Source organism: Ursus americanus, chromosome 2 (assembly GCF_024610735.1).
Source record: "Ursus americanus isolate L20-20 chromosome 2, mUrsAme1.1.p, whole genome shotgun sequence".
Classification (NCBI taxonomy): domain Eukaryota; kingdom Metazoa; phylum Chordata; class Mammalia; order Carnivora; family Ursidae; genus Ursus; species Ursus americanus.
Window position 1 is genome coordinate 97,082,261 of NC_142128.1, and position 20,420 is coordinate 97,102,680.

General features: G+C 40.3%; 1 protein-coding gene across 2 annotated transcripts in view; it reads right to left on the reverse strand.

Annotated features, from left to right (window-relative positions):
* Positions 1-531: 531 nt before the first annotated feature.
* Positions 532-20,420, reverse strand: part of TIPRL (TOR signaling pathway regulator) — a 30,441-nt gene continuing 10,552 nt past the window's right edge. For both annotated transcript variants that reach the window (XM_045797460.2, XM_087859054.1), the window contains exons 4-7: positions 16,433-16,564; positions 5,703-5,798; positions 3,622-3,684; positions 532-2,080 (exon numbers count right to left, since the gene is read on the reverse strand). In XM_045797460.2, coding sequence (XP_045653416.1) covers positions 1,937-2,080; positions 3,622-3,684; positions 5,703-5,798; positions 16,433-16,564 — 435 coding nt within the window. In that variant the 3' untranslated portion in view covers positions 532-1,936. The remainder of the gene's footprint in view (positions 2,081-3,621; positions 3,685-5,702; positions 5,799-16,432; positions 16,565-20,420) is intronic.

Below are 20,420 nucleotides of genomic sequence, written 5' to 3' on the forward strand. Positions count from 1 at the left end.
GTTCAGAAGCATAACTCTGACTACATCTACTAAAGGTGATTTTGTTATTTTCTGAAATTGGTATTTTTGCCATCATTATACTTATTAAAATTTGTAATTCTTTTTTACTTTGTCTCCTCCATTAAACTTTAACTCCGTGAAGACATATACTACAGCTTTTCGCTATTGTAATCCCTTCTGCCTAGTGCCATATTGGACACATAGCACTTAAAGCTAAATGGAATGATACTAATGGCAGGTTATCTCTATTTTTAAAAACATTAACTCATCATACAGCAAACACTGGCTGATTAAAACATCCACAGAAGTAGTGGGCGGGGAGGGCTGAGGAACAGGAGGAACAAGAGCCCGAAAGCAAAACTGGGGGATTATATTCCAGACTATCTTTAGATTTTCATGATCATCTGCCTGCAGAATCTGGCTATAATGCTGACCAATTTCAAAACAAAGCACAAATGAAAGAAGTATACCAAACCATTTTTTAATTAAGCTTCATGAAAAACGGAAATAAATGAAATAGCAAAACATCGATCAGTAATTCCTTATTGTTTATTCTTTTCTTACAAAAAGACACTTGGAACAAATAAATACAAAATGGCATATGTCTTATTCAGCAATGGGCAAATACAGGTTTTCTGAGTATTCTCCACAGGAATGAGCTAAAGGAGCTTCCAGAAGTACACTCATCCTACCAACTTCCACCCTCTATAAAAAAGGTCAATTCTTTTAATTTCCCACAATTTTTAATAAAGGATTCTCAAAATAAGTCATCTAAGCCTGACTCAGAGATTAAGACAACTGATTCAAGTTAAGAATATATATAATGATGTTGTTCAGAACTTCAACTAATGACTATTCTTACGAGTTTTTTATTTCTTCTATCTTGTATGAGTAATCTACTCTGTTCAAATCCGCATGGCAAATAAAATACAACAGAAGGCTGAGCACAATATATACACTTTTCTGTCCTAAGAGAAAACATTAAATACAGGTATATTTAACACACGGTGAACATGCCATGTATTTTCTTAAAGCCAACAGAATCCTGATTTCCTACACCTCGCAGGTGATGCAGCAGAAGGCAAACAAATACCCAAATCACTGGTGACAAAATGCAGCTAATAAAGTTAGCCCGACAGCAATACAAATTCAATATTCAATGGATTTATTCATTCCAAGGTTGCATGGAAAAGGAAGTAGAAAACGCCAGGACGAGTAGAACCACACGTAAGAAAAAGCACCTAAAGACGGAGGAAGGACAGCTGGCACCCCACCTGTGGCTGGCCAACCATGTTCAGGTGCGTCCACGGACAGACACCGTCAGGTGGCCACAACCCTAGGTTATTCGGTTCTGCGTCTGAAATTTTCCCAAAGACTTCAAAAGCCGATTTAAATTTAGAAGGGAAATATATATATATTTTTAATTTGTGGGTAAAGATCATTAAGGTACGACATCAATTTCCTAAAAGGCAACTCACAACTCTTCAGAAGTGCGAATAAACGTCAAAAAGCCCAGAGTAAAGAGCCAGTACATCAACACGCACGACCAGGACCCTGGCCAGTCCCAGGGGCTGTGATTCTGTGATTGACATTAACCTCCTCAGGGCAGAAGACAGTGTTTCATGATGGATGCAGATTACGCCCACTGCTCATGAGACATACCCACATCACGACTGGTGAGATCCCACTTTGTCACAACTTAGAAACCCGAATTTCACTCCAGAAAATATAAGTCTGGAATATGAATTGGAAGACAGACAGTACAAACAGCAGTTGAGTGGAACCAGCCTGCAACAATCCTTTATGTTTTTTACCCTTTAAGGCTACAGAAAATCTGCACATATACAAGGCAATTAATTCTCGTAATAAAAATACCCCCTCCAAATAGCTAAGGTCTCCAGTCAGATTCCATGGTGAGTATGTGTTGTATCACATTCTATTCCACAGGGGTACTTTCCCGTGAGTCTGCAGGGTTAAGATCAATTCTTTCTGGAAATAGTAGCTTCTCGCAAACTGCCTCCTTTATCGGTAAATACTGCGATATTTCATTAGGTTCCGTGAAGAGGGAAGGTGAAACATGCTGGAAACACATAAATCACATTAGTACATATTCAGTTATCACACTGGTAGTTTTTAGACATGCTTTGGTTCAAATATTCATAAAGCACACCATTTTATTTTATTTTTTTAAAGAATCATTTATTTATTTCGGGGGGGAGGGGTAGAGGGAGAGGGAGAATCTCAAGCAGACTCCGTGCCGAGCACAGAGCCCGATTCGGGGCTCGACCTCACAATCCAAGATCATGACCTGAGCCGAATCCAAGAGTCAGACGCTTAACCAACTGCGCCACCCACGCGCCCCAACCCACCAATTTTAAAATGAGCTGTAATATATGTATGTGAGGAGCATTATAAGGTGTTTCTAATGATAACAGGTATCTCCATGGGACGCCTGGGTGGCTCAGTTGGTTAAGCGTCTGCTTTCGGCTCAGGTCGTGATCCCAGGGTCCTGGGATCGAGCCCCGCATTGGGCTCCCTGCCCAGCAGGGAGTCTGCTTCTCCCTCTGCCTGCCTCTCCCCCTGCTTGTGTTATCTCTCTGACAAATAAATAAATAAAATCTTTAAAAATAAAATAAAATAAAATAAAATAAAATAAAATAAAATAAAATAAAACAAAATAAAATAACAGGTATCTCTTGTTACTGAATCATGCAGCCCTCTTACTGAATGATTTCCTCAAAGCTCACAGGGATACGTTATTTATAATGCTCCCATAGATGTATTGAGAATTTAATACATCTTGGGGTGCCTGAGTGGCTCAGCTGGTTAAGTGTCCGACTCTTGATCTCAGCTCAGGTCTTGATCTCAAGGTCATGAGTTCAAACCCCATGTTGGGCTCCACGTTCAGTGTGGAGTCTACTTAAAAATAAATAAAATTTACTGCATCTTAATCTAATCCCCTTTCCCGATGTTTTTGCACCTTGAAAGCACTAGCCTTCAGAGAGAGCCAGGACGTGGTCTACAATGGACTCTAAGTAACTTTTCTAACTCACCGATACTCTACACCCACACAGAAATAAGCACCAGAAGTGCCAATCTCTATAAATCACAGTGATATATGCAAAAAGGTATCACTTTTGAAGCAACCTATTATAGAATCCTACAGATTTGCAGAAGCCCTTTACAAGTACCAGGGGAGCAAAAAAATAAAGAAAATTAGGCCAAAATAAGGTGTGGTTCAAAATTACCAGATTTTAAGAAGAAGAAAGTAGACTGGGTAGAAAGAAATTACAGAGTGACAAGGTGGTAAGTGGAAAGAACATCCAACTGGTACCAGTCGCAGAGCCACCACCAAACTGCTGTGTGACGTGCAGTGAGTCACACCTCTGGGTCTGCTTTCCAGAATAAAAACTGGAAATTAGATTAGATGATGGCTCTGGTACCCTCAACAACTCTAACTGGTTTTGTATTTGAGGTGAGCTCAGAAAAGTTACGCTCCGGTAGGATTTATCTATTAGAGGCTTATTAGGTCAATCGATAGATTTAGCAATGCAGATCTAGGTGGAAACACACAAAATGAAACACTGTCAACTTCTAAAAAGTGATATTAAAATACTGTACCATTAAATTAGCAATTTTGCTCTCTCGTGATGTATATTCTCGTAACATGTAGGTCTTGTCGGCCTATTTTGAAAAATAAAAAAAGGTTGCAATAAATCTGTTTCTATTGTTACAAAATCCCTTCTGTTAAACAGCACTGCCTATGACAACAGGTTGTAAAAGTAGCATGAAGTCTGACAAGAATATCTTCTTCTCCCATGAGATAACAAATTCTCACAAGAATGCTTAATTATGAATGCCAATCTCTGTGAATCACAGTGATGTCATATGTAAACAGATTTAATAATTACCATGTAAGAGAAATACAAGCAAAAGTTTTACTTTGAAAAAAATATGTATATTTGCAAAATTGAATATTACTTCAATGTTTGGGACTACATCTTCTCCTGATGCTATATCATCATCTACCTACATAACACGGCTACGCTCATATTTAAAAAAAAAAAAAGCTTACATTTTATTCTCTCCCATTTCCACAAAACTGTCAAATTGCTTATTTTATAAATCACATTTTTAGTACTTCAACTTTTCCCATTTCCAACTTTTTAAAGTTAGGTTTTAGAAAACAATTTATTACAATTCGTTTTTTGGTGAAACATTATTCAATAAAAGAAAAATCACACAAGATTAAACTCCCTTGAAGTTTTAATCTTTTCTACCAATAAATCCAAATTTTGATCTTTAATCAATAAAAACAGATGAATGCTCATTGAAAAAAAATCAGATAATACAGAAGTATAAAGCAACCACAGCTTCTACAGGTAACACTATCCTTAACCTTTAGAAATCTCTACACAAAATGTTATACAGGTTCATACTCGCTTTTTAAAGTTCAACACTGAGATGCATATCTTTACACATCAGTTAAACATAACTCTCTGCCACTCATTTTAATTTTAATGGATGTAAACTTTTCTACTATATTGATGTAAATTAAATAATTTATATCAGTGCCCATGCAGTGGGTATTAAGCTCTTTCCTTCTCTTCTTGCTATTATAAACAATAGCATTTCCACAAACATCCATATACATCCATATCCATCTTTATATATATAAAACTCTGTACAACTGCCTGATTAATGTTTGTGGATTACTGTATATGAGAATTTTTTAGGATAAATTCCTAAGAAATATTGTTGAATTAAAGCATTAGCATTTTTTAAACTTTTAAACTTTTCTGAGGCAGAAAAATGCAGTCTATCTTTAGTACTTTGCTACCACTTTTAAAAAGAAAAAAAAAATCATAGTTTTTCCGAGGAAAAAACCCCACCTATCCCTAAGGGCAGGATTTGGGAACCAACCCCATCTTACTGGGTTCAAATCCCACTTCCGCCACCTATTAACTGTAAAACTTGGGCGAGTGACTTAATCTCTTTGCTGCAGTTGCCTCAGCTATAAATGGAGATAACGACAGCACTTATTTCACGGGTGGTTGTCAGAGTTCAGTCATTACCACTGCCCACTGACGCTGGCGGTCTCCTCTCTAACTCACCATTCTACACGATCACAAACCAGAGGTCACAAATCCCTTCCAAAAGGACAGGCTGCTATAAGCTACTAGAGGAATTTCCCTGACTCCGTTTAAGCCTCCCCCCTTTTTGAAACACTTTTTTGAAAACCTTGTATGTCAACAGTTCCTTCAGATGGAGTACAGAGTTTTCAAACTTTAGAACAACTATCAAAATGATTATGTAATACAAACTTCAGGAGGCCATGTGATTGGTATTTTTAATATCAAGACATTATATAAACAAAACATACAATAAACAAAGGTAAGAGTTAAGGGACCGTTTTCTTTAATGCAGATTAAATACATATGAGGGTTTTTTTAGAAGCATCAGACATCCTCTACTGGGGAGTGTCTTTTAGAAAACATTTTTAGCTGCCAGAACTTTCAGAAAAGATGTGTTGTTTCGTTCACTGTGCAGACAACAGTGAATGTAGAACACCCAATCTTGAAGGTGAGAAGGACTGCCATGAAATATAAAGCATAATTTCATTTCAAATCCTCAGACAGACAATGAAACAACATGAACAAGGCCACCATCAACTAGTATATTCATTAAATAAGAATAGATACCTCGTGGTAAAGTCTTGTGTCATTCATTCTGATAAGCACCCCATCGATTCTCAAGAAAAATCGCAACAGCAGGAAAAAGCTAGAAGGCATTACTCTCTGAAAAAAACAGTAAGGTAATATTTTAATGAAAAGTAAATATGTTATTACTTTGCTAAAAGAAAATAATTTTTTTAGGGGCGCCTGGGTGGCGCAGTCGTTAAGTGTCTGCCTTCGGCTCAGGGCGTGATCCCAGCATTCTGGGATCGAGCCCCACATCAGGCTCCTCTGCTGGGAGCCTGCTTCTTCCTCTCCCACTCCCCCTGCTTGTGTTCCCTCTCTCGCTGGCTGTCTCTGTCAAATAAATAAATAAAATCTTTAAAAAAATAAATAAATAAATAAATAAATAAAAGAAAATAATTTTTTTAAATAAAATTTTTTTAAAAGCATCAGAGGAAGGCTGAATTAGCAGTATATAGAAATCTCTAATCTATGGGGCGCCTGGGTGGCACAGCGGTTAAGCCTCTGCCTTCGGCTCAGGGCGTGATCCCGGGGTTATGGGATCGAGCCCCACATCAGGCTCCTCCACTATGAGCCTGCTTCTTCCTCTCCCACTCCCCCTGCTTGTGTTCCCTCTCTCGCTGGCTGTCTCCATCTCTGTCAGATAAATAAATAAAATCTTAAAAAAAAAAAAAAAGAAATCTCTAATCTAGAGGTTCTCTGTCATAGCTTCAATTAAGGCTCAATATATTATATTATAATATAAACATCCTGGCTTCAGTTTCCTACAATAGAAAAATATTTTTTAGGTCAAAAGATATTGAGGTTAAAAAGACTTAAAAAACACTAAGTAATATGAAAATTACAATGTTCACTTTAAAAATTGACAGTACTTACAGTAAATGTCAACACCAGTAATACCAAAATGAAAGAATAACCTATTTCTTTGTTGTTACTTGTCTCTTATTCACTTTACATTAAATAAAGAGAAGAGACCTTTAATGGAATGGTCTAATTCAGCGCAACCAATTAAGTACTATCTCATACTGCCAAAGACTGGTTTATCAGATTATAACATGTTCTTAACATCTTTCATCTGTGTCGTATCTACACGTTTCTGTTTTCCAAGTGTAAACCACTGAAGAAAGTCAGAAAGCCAGAGACAGTTGAGAGAGTGAGGTTGGTCCTGGTGGCAGGGAAGGAGGGGCTGGATAGTGCGTGGGATATTTAGATCTTTAAAAAGAATATTTTGGGGCACCTGGGTGGCTCAGCCCGTTAAGCGTCCAACTCTAAATTTCAGCTCATGTCGTGATCTCAGGGCTGTGAGACTGAGCCCCAGGTCAGGCTCTGCACAGGGTGTGGAGCCTGCTTAAGACTCTCTCTCTCCCCCACTCCCCCACCCCACCATCTCTCTCCCTCTAAAAAAAAAAAAAAGAGTATATTTGGGGGAACCTGGCTGGCTTAGTAGGTAGAGCACGCAATTCTTGATCTCAGCATCATGAGTTCAAGCCCCGTATTGGGGGGTAGAGATTACTTTAAAAAAATAAATAAAACAGGGGTGCCCAAGTGGCTCAGATGGTTAAGCATCTGCCTTTGGCTCAGGTCATGATCCCAGGGCCCTGGGTTCGAGTCCCGCATCGGGCTCTCTACTCAGTGGGAAGTCTGCTTCTCCCTCTTCCTCTGCCCCTCCTCCAGCTTGTGCTCTCTCGCTCACTCTCTGTATCTCAAATAAATAAATAATCTTAAAAAATAAAAAGACCATTTCTTTAAAAAAAAAGTGCTTGACCATTTACTACTAAATAAATCTTATTGTCTACTAAGTGTGCCCAGTTCTTCCTATAGTAGGTCTTGGATTTATGTAAATAAAAAAACACAATCCCAGAGGCGCCTGGGTGGCTCAGTCATTAATCATCTGCCTTCGGCCCAGGTCATGATCTTGGCGTCCTGGGTTCAAGGCCCGCATCAGGCTCCCTGCTGAGCTTCTCCCTCTCCAGCTCCCTGTGCTTGTGTTCCCTCTCTCAATATTTCTGTCAAACAGATGAAAAAATCTTGAAAAAATAAAAAAAAAGACACAATCCCAACGGTCAGGAAGTTTATCAAAGAGGGAAACAGAGAAACAAGATGTGCTAACGTACGGGGAGGATGCAGAGGGTCAATAAGCCGTCAGAGAAAGAAGTACCTGAGTTGACTGGAGAGAGTCAGAGAAGGCGGTGGAAAGCTGACCATGGAAAGAAGAGCTCAGGGTGGGAAGGAGAACTCCAAAAAGAGGAAAGAGCGTGCACAAAAAGTTCTGAGGCACGAAATAGCAAGATACAGCCAGGGAACTGCCTGCAATTCTGTACAAGCACAGAGCAACATTGATGAAGAGCGAAGAAATAACAAGATAACCCATAACAGTGGCTTTACTGCCTAGACAGTGACCAGCCATGGGCCAAGCTCTCCTTCCTTAGGACTATTTTTTAAAAAGATTTATTTATTTATTTGAGAGCGGAGGGAGAGGGAGAATCTCAAGCAGAGTTCCCACTGAGTGCAGAGCTCGATTTGGGGCTCCATCTCAGGACCCTGAGATCATGACCTGAGCCAAAATCAAGAGTCGGACGCTTAACCGGCTGAGCCACCCAGGCGCCCCCTGCCTTAGGACGTTTACACACCCTGTTGCCAGACCTAATATTGACTTGTCTTCAGATCTCAGTGTAAATAAATGTCACTTCTACAGAGAAGCCTTTCCTACCATTCCATAATCACAGTAGATTTCTCGTTATCTTCTCTCCACTCCCTTATAAACTAGCAGATTTATAACTACATCCATTTGTGCTTTGGGCCTGAAGCCCATGTCCCTCTGCTTGGCCATAGGCTCCATAACAGTGAGCATGAACAGTGAAAGGTGTTTTGTTCATCACTGCGTCCCTACTGCCTGGACAAGCAGCCAGCACACAATGGGTGCTCGTTAGCAACTGCCTGAAGGAAAGAGAGGCTAGAGCTATCTTTCTGGAAAGAAGGTTCACGGTCACAATGCATTCTGATGGGATTATCAGCAACAGACTTAAAAGCAAGACTTAGAATAAAGAAGAGCTTGGAGGAAGAGCCTGACCTATGACAACTTGCTGTGTCACGATAAACTGACTGGGAAGCCAAGCCATCACTACCTGACAGAGTGCTACCTGTAATTATTGGAAAGACTGATTGGCAACATTGTTTCAAATTTCCGAATTAGTTATTAACAGTCACACTGGGCACAACACAGGAAGCAATCATTTCAGCATGGCAGAGGGGAGACTAGGAATTAGAAGACCCGAGTTCTAGTCCCAATTGCACAATTCAACTGTATATATTTTAAGGCGGTAGTTCTCTTGTACAGGATGTTTGGAAATACCTGAGGGTGGGTTTTTTTTTTTTGGATTTTATTTATTTATTTGACAGAGAGAGAGACAGCCAGCGAGAGAGGGAACACAAGCAGGGGAAGTGGGAGAGGAAGAAGCAGGCTCCCAGCGGAGGAGCCTGATGTGGGGCTCGATCCCAGAACGCCGGGATCACACCCTGAGCCGAAGGCAGACGCTTAACTGCTGTGCCACCCAGGCGCCCCGAGAGGGTGTTTTTTCTCACAACGATGAGCAGCTGCAATATTTAGCAGCTGAAGACTAGAGATGTTCGATGTTCTATAATGCACAGACAATCCTACACAACAAAGTCCAATCCTGCAACCCAGAAAACTTCCAAATATCTTACAGAGCATTCACAGGGGTTAAAACAAAACAAAACAATTTATATTGTTCTGACCTTAGAACCTAATTCCATTTTACAATACATATGCAAAATTCACTCAATTTCCAGGAATGCAATTACCTTGTAAATCAAGGAAAGATTATACTTTGCCTCACTTGGAACTTTACTTAAGGGCTGTTCACCATTTTTGAAAAATAATATCACCAGCGGCAGTCCTGACTGTGTTATCTGAGTTATCTGAGTCCCTCACTGATACCTGGCATCTCGGCCAGCCTCCGCCTCTAGCTGTCGCATTCACAGTGAGTCAGTATGCAAATGTAAGCACCTGACTACTTCATTATGTCTTTTAGTGCAGTCACATTATGCATTTACATACTGAAATACATATTTTATTCTAAATCAATTTCCTTCTAGTTCTCTTTTATTTTATAATTAGGACATCATGTTGGTTTATTGGAAAGAAGGTGGGCTATATTATCTATGAATTATGTTTCGGGGTAGTAAAAGGGAGGGGGTGCTTCAAGTACTTGGTAAACAACAACAACAACAACAAAGCAATGTGTGTAATTAGGTTGAGAACCACTAATTTAGAGGAAGTTACTAAACCCCCCAAAGTCTCCTTCTTCATCTATAAAAATAGGGGGTGTGAAGAAACAATTTCTTAGGCCCTGTCTCTGTAAACTCCGGCATTTCACCAGGGCTACATTTCAACAAAAGCTACCTCTGCACAGGTTTTGTGGAACTTCTTGTCCCCAGAGATGAAAGATATGTTCCTACCTGGTATTCTTGGACTCGTAAGTAAAACATGGAAGCAGAAGGTGGACAACATTCACTCCCAACTACTCAGAATGGAACTACCCATTAGCTGTAAAAACCATCACAAAACCTAACGGCATTGTCAGTATTTGGGAGATAGGGAATTTATTTCCTTTGAAAGCTAAAATCTTACATATTAGCATGAAAATAGCTTTCCTTTAGATCTTTGTTAGAGGAGCCTATCGACCGTAAACCCTACGCAGGACAGTCTATTAGAACACAAAATCCTAACCTAAAAACAAACAGCTGAAAGCTGATTTAGAAAACAAAACTGGGATGCCTGGCTGGCTCAGTCAGTTAAGCGGTTGGGCTCAGGTCATGGTCCCAGGGTCCTAGGATCAAGTCCCACATCTGGCTCATTGCTCAGCAGGAAGCCTGCTTCTCCTCCCTCTGCAGCTCCCCCTGCTTGTGCTCTCTCTCTGACAAATAAATACAATTAAAAAAAAAAAAGAAAGAAAAGAAAAAAACCCCAAAACTTAATTTCTGAAATATCCTGTAATTAGATATAGGTAATGCCACTCACACAAAATTATCAAAACTCCTAAGAAACTCACTGAAGCAAATGCAAAAACATCTCAGACCTCACGGTGCACAGAGCTCTAAATCTACTCTTTCTCCCTGGGGATCTGTGTCACAGGAAATTTTCTTTTTTTAATTAAAATTGTCTAGGTTTAGAATTAAAAATTAAGATGGTAAAATCACTTCAAAACCTGAAACAATTAAACAAATTAAAGGCAACCCAAAAGGCTATAACAATATCAGGAATCTAAAGTAAGTTACTTTGTTTATATAAGCAGGCACATTTCAGTATCATTTCTTTTCAGAGTGTTTTATAATTATTATGGAAACCAAAAAAACAAACACTCATAAGCAACTAACTTTACAATTCTAAAACAAAAACTCCTGAGCAGTTTTCTGGCCAAGGTTAAAACACCGAATAAAGGCAATGAACATGACTACCATTATCCCAGATGATTCCAAGAACGTTTTGAAAGTGAAGGATATCTATACAGTTGTCCCTTGAACAACACAGGTTTGAACTGTTCAAGTCCACATATGCCGATGTTTTTCAATAAATTTTCTCTTCTCTATTTTCTCTTCCCTATGACGCACTTAATAACATTTTCTTTTCTCTAGCTTACTTTATTGTAAGAATATAGTATATAATAAATATAACATGCAAAATATGTGTGATCAACTGTTTATGTTACCAGTAAGACTTCTGGTCTTACTGTAGGCTATTAGTTAAGTTTTGGGGGAGTCAAAAGTTATACAAGGATTTTTCAACTTTTTTTTTAAAGATTTTATTTATTTGAGAGAGAGTGCATGTGTGCGCAGACACAAGTAGGGGGAGAGGCAGAGTGAGGGGGAGAAGCAGGCTCCCCGCTGAGCAAGAAGCCTATTGTGGGACTTGATCCCAGGACCCTGGGATCATGACCTGAGCCGACAGCAGCCGCTTAACTGACTGAACCACCCAGGCGCCCCAAGGATTTTCAACTTCTGAGGGAGGGTTATTGGTATCCCTAATTCCCACACTGTTCAAGAGTCAACTGCTTATTCCATTCCCCAAACTCCTAGCCATGGGGTAATATATACGGTAGTCCTTAAAATTTCATACTTATTTTTAGGAGTTCCTCGGAGAGCTCTGTTACACGAAAAATAATCTGAGATGGTTCACATTTTATCTGAAAGCAATTGGGAAAAATGTGAAGTCAGAAACTGTTCTAAGTAAAAAGGCCAATTAAATGGCCTCAAACGGTAAGTACCCAGCAGGGGGTTGGAAACGATCCTGGTACTTCATTCTGAGGCACAGGCTGGTAACATGACAGCCTGAAGCCGCCGGCAGCTGTCACAAACAACCGGCTCAGGAAACACCTCACTGTCACTGTGTTCTACCACCCACCCCTCCCTGGTCAGGCTGGAGAAACTTACACCCCTAAAACTCAGATCAGGACCACCTCCTCTAAAAAGCCTTTCCCGACCTATTCTCTCCATTCGCACATGTCTACCCAACTTTCCAGTCAACGCACATACAGCAAGTGTACTATGTACTATGGAGAGTCAGACAAGAAACACTCTTTGTCCCATTGTGTTAAGAGATAACTGTATCTCTAATCTGTCTAGGTGACTCTGATAAAACTCCAGGTTTGGGCACCACTGGACTAGAGGTGGGTTACCTACATCCCGTCCCCCTTTCCTCCTATCACCACGGAAGAAGCATCTCTCCTAAGGCTAATCCTTCCTCCCCAGGAGCTGGATCCTAGAAGATGATGAGCAAAGGCAGAGTCAGACTGATCCACTGGGTGACGGATCTTGGGCAAGTTACTTAATTTCTCTGACCTTCCATGTCCTCTCACTGTCTAGATACAGAGATAATACTGAAAAATATCTAACACGGTGTCTGTGAAATAATAGAAAATAAATATATTGGGCTCTGTTTCTGGTTCCTGACGGAAGGCTTCTGAAACCCGTGTAAATTCCTTAAGTGATAAGAGCACTCAGGAACATCTTTTGTTCTAATGAAGCAAATCTGGGTGAACACCTGGGTCGGAGATGGCCCCCAGAAAGACCAGGGCATGATGAGAAGCCTGGATTCTCATTTTCCAGAGAGAAGAGAGGAGCTGGAAATGGAGTTAATAATTGACCATACCCATGTGAGGAAGCCTCCATAAAATGCTAACAGTATGGGGTTCAGTTTCCAGGTTGGTGAACACATCCGGAGGGTGAAGCACCCCCACACTGCACTTGGACCATCCCACACTTCCCCCTATGTATCTCTCACATGGCTGCTCACCTCTACCTCCGTTACCACATCCTTTAATAAGCCCGTAAACGTAAGTCAGTGGTTCCCTGTAAGCTGTTCTAGCAAATAATCAAATCCAAGGGGAAGAGGTCATAGGAACCTCCAATTTGTAGCCAAGTTGGACAGAAGTTGTGGGTAATCAGGGACCTAGCACTTGTGGCTGGCACTGAGGAGGCAGGGTTGGGGGCTGGCGTCTTGTGGGACTAAGCCCTTAGCCTGTGGGATCTGACACTATCTCCAAGTAGATAGTGAGTTAAATTGCAGGGCATCCAGCTAATGTAGCAGAATCCTAGGTGTGGGGAAAAACCTACACATCTGATGTCATAAGCATCCTGAGTGTGAGAGTAAAGGAGGAACCTGGGAGGAGAAGACTGGAGTTCTTCCAACCCAGTGTCTCACAGACAGTAAAGGCTCAAAGCCTTCCTCCTCCTCTGAAACCTCGCTCCATTCATTTTCTCTCCTCTCTCTACAAGTGACTCCTTCCTGTGAGCACCTGAACATGCTAGTCTTCTCCATATTTTTAAAAAGATTTTATTTATTCATTAGAGAGAGCGTGTGCACAAAACCACAAGTGTGGGGGCAGGGACAGAGGGAATAGCAGACTCCCTGCTGAGCAGGGAGCCCAACGTGGGACCCGATCCCCAGGACCCCGAGATCACGACCTGAGCCAAAATCAAGAGTCCGATGTTTAACCAACCGAGCCACCCAGGCACCCCTAGTCCTTCCCATACTTAAAAAAACAAAAAGCACACACACTTCGGTCAACCTCATGTCCTCTCTTAGGTACATCTCTGTTTCTTCTCATCTAGGAAGCTTTCTGGAAGTCTGGTCTACTCCTTGTCTGCTCCTCCACATCCTTCACTTACCCCCTCACCATGTAACTTAAGCTGCACCTGCCAAGGTGAATAACAGTATCTTACTTGCTAAAACCAATAAACAAGGTTTGTAGTCTAGTGGACACCATCCCATTCTAAGATCTCCCTACAGAATGATACTGACTTTCATGTCCTTCTTGAAAAGTTCTGCTTCCCTAGTTTCCCAGGCACCGCATTCCTGGTTTCTCCTCCATTTATATTTACCAGGCTAATCTTTGCTTCTATAGAAGGGAACTTCATTTGGGGGCGCCTGGGTGGTTCATTGGTTGGGCATCAGACTCTTGATTTCTGCCGAGGTCGTGATCTGGGGGTTGTGCGATGGAGCTCTGTGTGGAGCCCCACCTCTGGCTCAGCATGGAAACTGCTTCTTCCTCTCCTTCTGCACCCCCCACCCCCCACTTGTGTGCATGCTTGCTCACACTCTCTCTCAAATAAATAAATAAAATCTTAAAAAAAAAGTTACATGAGGTTAAGGAGCGCCCTGGTGAAGTCAGTTCAGCGTGGGACTCTTGGGTTTTGGCTCGGGTAGTGATCTCAGGGTGGTGAGAATAACCCCCCCATGGGGCTACAAGCTCAGCATGGAATATTCTTGAGATTCTCTCTCTCCCTCTGCCCCTCCCCCCACCTGTGCTTGCGTGTGTGTGTGTGTGTGTGCGCGCGCGCGCACGTGTGCGTTCTCCCAAATAAATCTTTAAAAAAAAAATAAAAATAGGGACACCTGGGTGGCTCAGTTGGTTAAGCAGCTGCCTTCGGCTCAGGTCATGGTCCCGGGGTCCTGGGATCAAGTTCCACATTGCGCTCCTTGCTCAGCGGGAAGCCTGCTTCTCCCTTTGCCTGCTGCTCCCCCTACTTGTGCTCTCTCTGTCCCTCACTCTCTCTGACAAATAAACAAATAAAATCTTTGAAAATAAATAAAAAATAAAAATTTACAGGAGGTAAAAAGAACATGTTAAGATGACCTTACTCTTCAGTTTGAGACTTAGTTACTATTCACTCTGGTACACACATAATATATTCATGCCCATCCTCTCCAACTCCTTCACCCTCAAAAACACATGCGCTCCCCACATAGCTACCCACTTGGATACATCAAGGAATAGCCACCTACTTGGATACAAATGCACACCCAGATATGCAAACCCACAAGGAACATTCCACATAGTCAATTAGTCATAGTAGGTGGGTAGGCAAGTAGAAAGGTGCATGACTGGATACATTGGAAAGTGAACAAATCTAAATGACAAGAACTGAATTGGGGGGCGGTGTTACAGGTGAACAAGGGAGTAAGGTGCTAACAAAACAATTATCTAATGGCAGAATAATGATAGATATTAGGTGGTACAAAGAAAACTGTCACTAATTAGTTTCATGACCCTAGATAAACCAAACTTCTGGGCCTTGTCTATAAAACACAGAAGTTAGACTAAGCGATTCCCTACACATTCATTACAATTCTAAAATTCTGTGATTGTACAGAAAAACTTGACTTTAAAACATATTGCTGTGTTGATTTACTGTTCTCATTCCTTATCATTTCAACCACAACACCCACAACCATTACGCTCCAAGCACAATTTCTGATGGTGGGGCCCTGTCTTTGATATACCTTATGGTAAGTGCTATAATCGAGGGGTCTAATAAACAGTACTTACAGGGGTCTGGCAGAGGAATATTTAACTCTGCCTAGGGGAGCTGTTGTGTGCCTTACACAGGAGATGACATTTTCACTGGGTCCTAAGGGACAAGCCATGCAATACAAAGCTTCAGTTGAAATTTTTCTATAAAGTGTTAGAAACCCAATTATGACCTAATAGTAAACACACATGAGTAACTGCTAATGAGCTCTGTATTGTTCTGTTTGAACACGTTCCACCAATAACATTGTAAATGGAAGTAGTGTGTCCTCCAGGCAGAAAAGAATACAAAAGGAGAAGGGCATTTACACGTGTCATTTGTTTTCTATTTCTGTGCTGAAGTTGGAAAGCGCAGTTTCTGATGCAGTGAAAGTCCTATATCCATGGTGCTGCCTGCAGATCGTTTCAATAGAATTTTTACTGCAAAAGTGAAACTGAAGCCATAATTTTCATTCAGATTAAATAGTAAGCAGACAAACTACAAAGTAGCCAGGCAGCTCTTAAAAGAAAATGTTCGGCTAAACTGAAGTCTTAGGAATATGCTAAGACTTTGTGAACTTTACAACGGATATGAAGAGGTACTCTAGACCCAAGTGATACTTTACATGACACCATGTTAAGACAGTGTGACTCTAAGTGAGTCTTACATTTCCGACCATGTTAATTTTTTTTTTAAGATTTTTTAAATTTATTTATTCGACAGAGATAGAGACAGCCAGCGAGAGAGGGAACACAAGCAGGGGGAGTGGGAGAGGAAGAAGCAGGCTCACAGCAGAGGAGCCTGATGTGGGGCTTGATCCCATAACGCCGGGATCACGCCCCGAGCCGAAGGCAGACGCCCAACCGCTGTGCCACCCAGGCGCCCCTGACCATGTTAATTTTTAAAAAAATCATAGTACTCACAATTTTCACACTCAGGCTTGAAACTCCATGATCATGAAGTTCATCCTCAAACAGGAGAACTTCTTCAAAGAATTTAATCTGTTCTCTGGCTTTCAATTTCTCTGTATCTATATGATCTGTTGTGGGTACAACCTAAAAGAAAAAATTCAAGAAGGAACACATAAAAACTTGAAGAGCTAGGGTCACAGGAAAATAGTTTTCCTACCAGCCTTGTCTTCATAGCCAGAGCACACAGCTCTACTTCTGGGTGTCGTCAGTAGACATGAAAGATGAGATATGTTCCTTGTCCCTGAAAACCTTAAAGATACTACAGGTGGCTGATACTGTAGCTTCACAAAACACAGAGTCAAAATTCATCATCTTTCATAAAAGTCCAATTCAAGTGTTCTGTTGTGATTATGAGAAAATTAATCATCTGAAAATTAGTGTGATGAACTACGATCATAGACGTCCAAAGCAGTTTTGTGCTGTGAAAGTCTACCTTTAAGACACTGGTTAGGAACTTAAAAAATTCCCATTAGAATCTTTTCGATTTCCAGCCTAGCTTCCCCAAACCTACAAACAAAATAGTGTTTTAAGTAATGAGGTAAGTAAGAACTTTCAGAGAAATTCTGAAGGAAAAACTCCTAGCATCCCAAAGGGCTTTAGAGGATGCTGGCCATCTCTTCACTGTATTATTTCATAGCTCACAGACACACATATTCACGACCCAACAAGAGCATCAACAATGTTAACATGGCAAGTCATACCAGCAGCTTCCTAAGTCCAAGTGTCTCCTAAGCTATAGAGTAGGATCTGAGCTATCATTCTCTACTCCACCCGATTTCACTAAAAGATGTTCAGCTTTTCTATTCTTTGACATAGTTGTATCATAAATACACACAACAATGCTTGTCAAACCACAGGTGTTCAGTAAATGGTAGCTATTATTTTACTTTCCTCAGTAGCCATGATGAGGTAATCTGACTCCTGGACAGAATTACGAAATGGAGAGTAGTTCGAGAAAACTGGACAAATATTAGAAGAATATGATAAAGGACATAAAGGGGCGGGGGAACAGTTTAAAGGAGTATTATGTGATGTAGGGGGGAAAAGATTACAATGACAAGAAGCAGTGTGGATAGGAGTCCCAAGAGGTGAAAAATGTCCATATTTCTTCCATGTTCACTCACAGATAACACTTTAGCCCTCTGCAATTTTTTTCCAAAATGTGTCTGGAGCAGACCTGAGGCCACATACAAAGGTGAAAATTGGGAGTGGGAAGGGAGGCGAGGGGCAGCGACAGGGCAGCATATAACCAGCCCCTTGTGTCACTTGCATGTCTGGATTCTATCGAAGACAAAAGCTGGAGCTTCAAGACTGCCTGAGAGCATAAAAGTTCTGTCAGTATAAACACAACTTCTACATTCCTTACTTCTTATTTAGTTTTAGTTCAAAGGGATACATTTGTAAGATCCTTATAAAGACAGCTGACTTCCAAAAACATTAACCAATCATTACATCAATTTTCTCATTAGTAAATGGCTACTTCACTAATGTTTCATATATACCTTCACAAGGGACCATAGAAATGAATCTATCAGTTGCGGCATTTACTTGTTCTTATAAAAATTTGAAAGAGAAAGAAAATAATTAGATAAAACATGGGTTAGGGATATTCATTATATTTATCTATACTTTCTTCTTCATTTGCAAGGACAAACATGTTTAAAACATATTTTCTCTTTCTCTTTTCTCTTCCTCAACTCTATTTGTGTCCTCCCTAAACTCAGGTATCTGAAAAGAAAGGAGGAAAAAAAACCCCAAAACCAACAGCTCAAATGAAAACAGATCAAACACTTCTGGCCTCTAGTACTGTCAGAATAAGTAACCCAGACAAACCCTCTTGCTGAAGACAACTTAAAAGCTGGATGGAAAAAAACAAAAACTTAAAAACATCAAATGGTCAAGATGCAGAAGAATTAGTGGACTGAGACCTGAAAGACTGGAGCCCAGAAAAAGTGCAAGTGAGCCTGGCTGGGGCCGGGAGGCAACTGGAACGGCTGATCCAGGTGAGAGGCTGGGCTCCGCTAATCTTTGGCTCCATCACTGTTCAGTGCTCACTAAGGACAGGGACCTTTGACAATTCCCTGAGCCCCTCCCAATTTTGCGACGAGCGCTACACTGGTTTCACAACTTTTTACATTACAGGCCTAGAAACCTCAAACACTGGTCCCAAACCAGAGGTTAGCAAACTAAGGCCTGTAGGCCAGATGTGGCCAAATGTGGCCTATCGCCTATTTTTGAATGAACTGTGAGCTAAGAATCATTTTTACATTTTTTAAATGATTGGAAAAAGCAGGTAAGTTCAAAAAAAAAGAATACCTCAGGACACACGAAATTCAAATTCATTATATGAATATATATATGGATTCATATATATTTCACTATATGAAACTCAAATTTCCATGTCCCTAAGTAAAATGTTACTGAAACAAAGCCATGACTATTCATTTACCTATTGTCTATGGCTGCTTTCAACTACAACAGCACAGGTGAGCAGCTGCAACGTAAACTCTACAACCCTCAAAGCCTAAAACATTCGCTGTCTTTACAAACGTTTGGAGAACTGTGTCCTTGACTATGAACGCCCTCAGGTGCCTGTCAGAAATAACAAAAATCCTCTCCGGAGAAAAATATCATCATCCTGGGATTTCAACAAAATAAGGAGACATATTAGGAGCCTAGACGCCATAAACCAGAACCAACAGAAATAACAAGACAATAAAAGACCCTAGGGACTCCAGATTTTGAAAACGAGGCCCAAGCTGTAAAATAACAATGCACACTAGTTTTAAGGAACTAAAAGCTAAGGTCGAGAATTTCAAATTATATTAGAAAATATTTTTTAAAAAGAAGTATGATCAGGAAGGGTCCTGCTGGGTGGCTACATTTCACAATTCACTAAATTGTACCTTCATGTTTTCGGAGTTATTTCACAACCTTTAAAAGGCTTAAGAAACATATGGAATGCTACAAACATTCTTAATACCTTACAAGAAGAGTAAGTCCCATTCACATCTTTCAAATAAGACTTTCCACACGTCAGATGGAGGTTTATGACACTTACTTGACATACAAATATTTTTTAATTTATCATATAAAGTTAATGGTAAATGCTAAGAGCCCTATGCCAAATTTCCTTTTAAAAATTTTCCTCTTTAAAAATTACTGAAAGTAGTGCGTGTGTGTATATACACACACATTATATATTTATTTTCATATATATACATATAATATATATAAGAAAACTTTTTTCTTTTTTTTCCTATAGTACATACCATTAGTAACATATAGTGAAATTACTGTTATATGGTGATTTTTTCTTTTTTTTTAAATGAGGATATAACGTCCGTACTATACAACTCACCCTTTGAAAGTGTACAATTGAGTGGTTTTTAGTATTTTCAAAGATTGTGCAGTCCTCACTGCTAACTAACTCCAGAACATTGCCATCACCTCAAAGAGAAACCCCCATACCTATCAGCAGCAACTCTCCATCCCCTCCTCCCCTAGCCCCTGGAAACCACTACTCTAATTTCTGTTTCTATAGATTTGCCTCTTTTGCAAATCATTCTGGAATCACACATGTGTGCTTTGTGTCTGACTTCTTTCACTTAGCATGTTTCCGAGGCCCGTCCATGTTGCAGCATGTATCAGCGCTTCACTCCTTTTTCAAGGCTAAATAATATCCCACTGCCTAGATACACCAGTTCTGCTTACCCATAAGTTCTGCTTATATCTGATGATTATTTGTCTGTTTTCCACATTTTAGCTATTATTAATAATGCTGCCATGAACAGCTGGGTACAGGTTTTTGCATGGTTACAGGTTTTTCAACTCTCTTGAGTGTATACCGAGGGAGTAGAATTGCTGTGTTATATGGTAACTCTATGTTTAACTTCTTCTTTTACTTGCAGCCAAAAATATGTAACATGAAATCTACCAT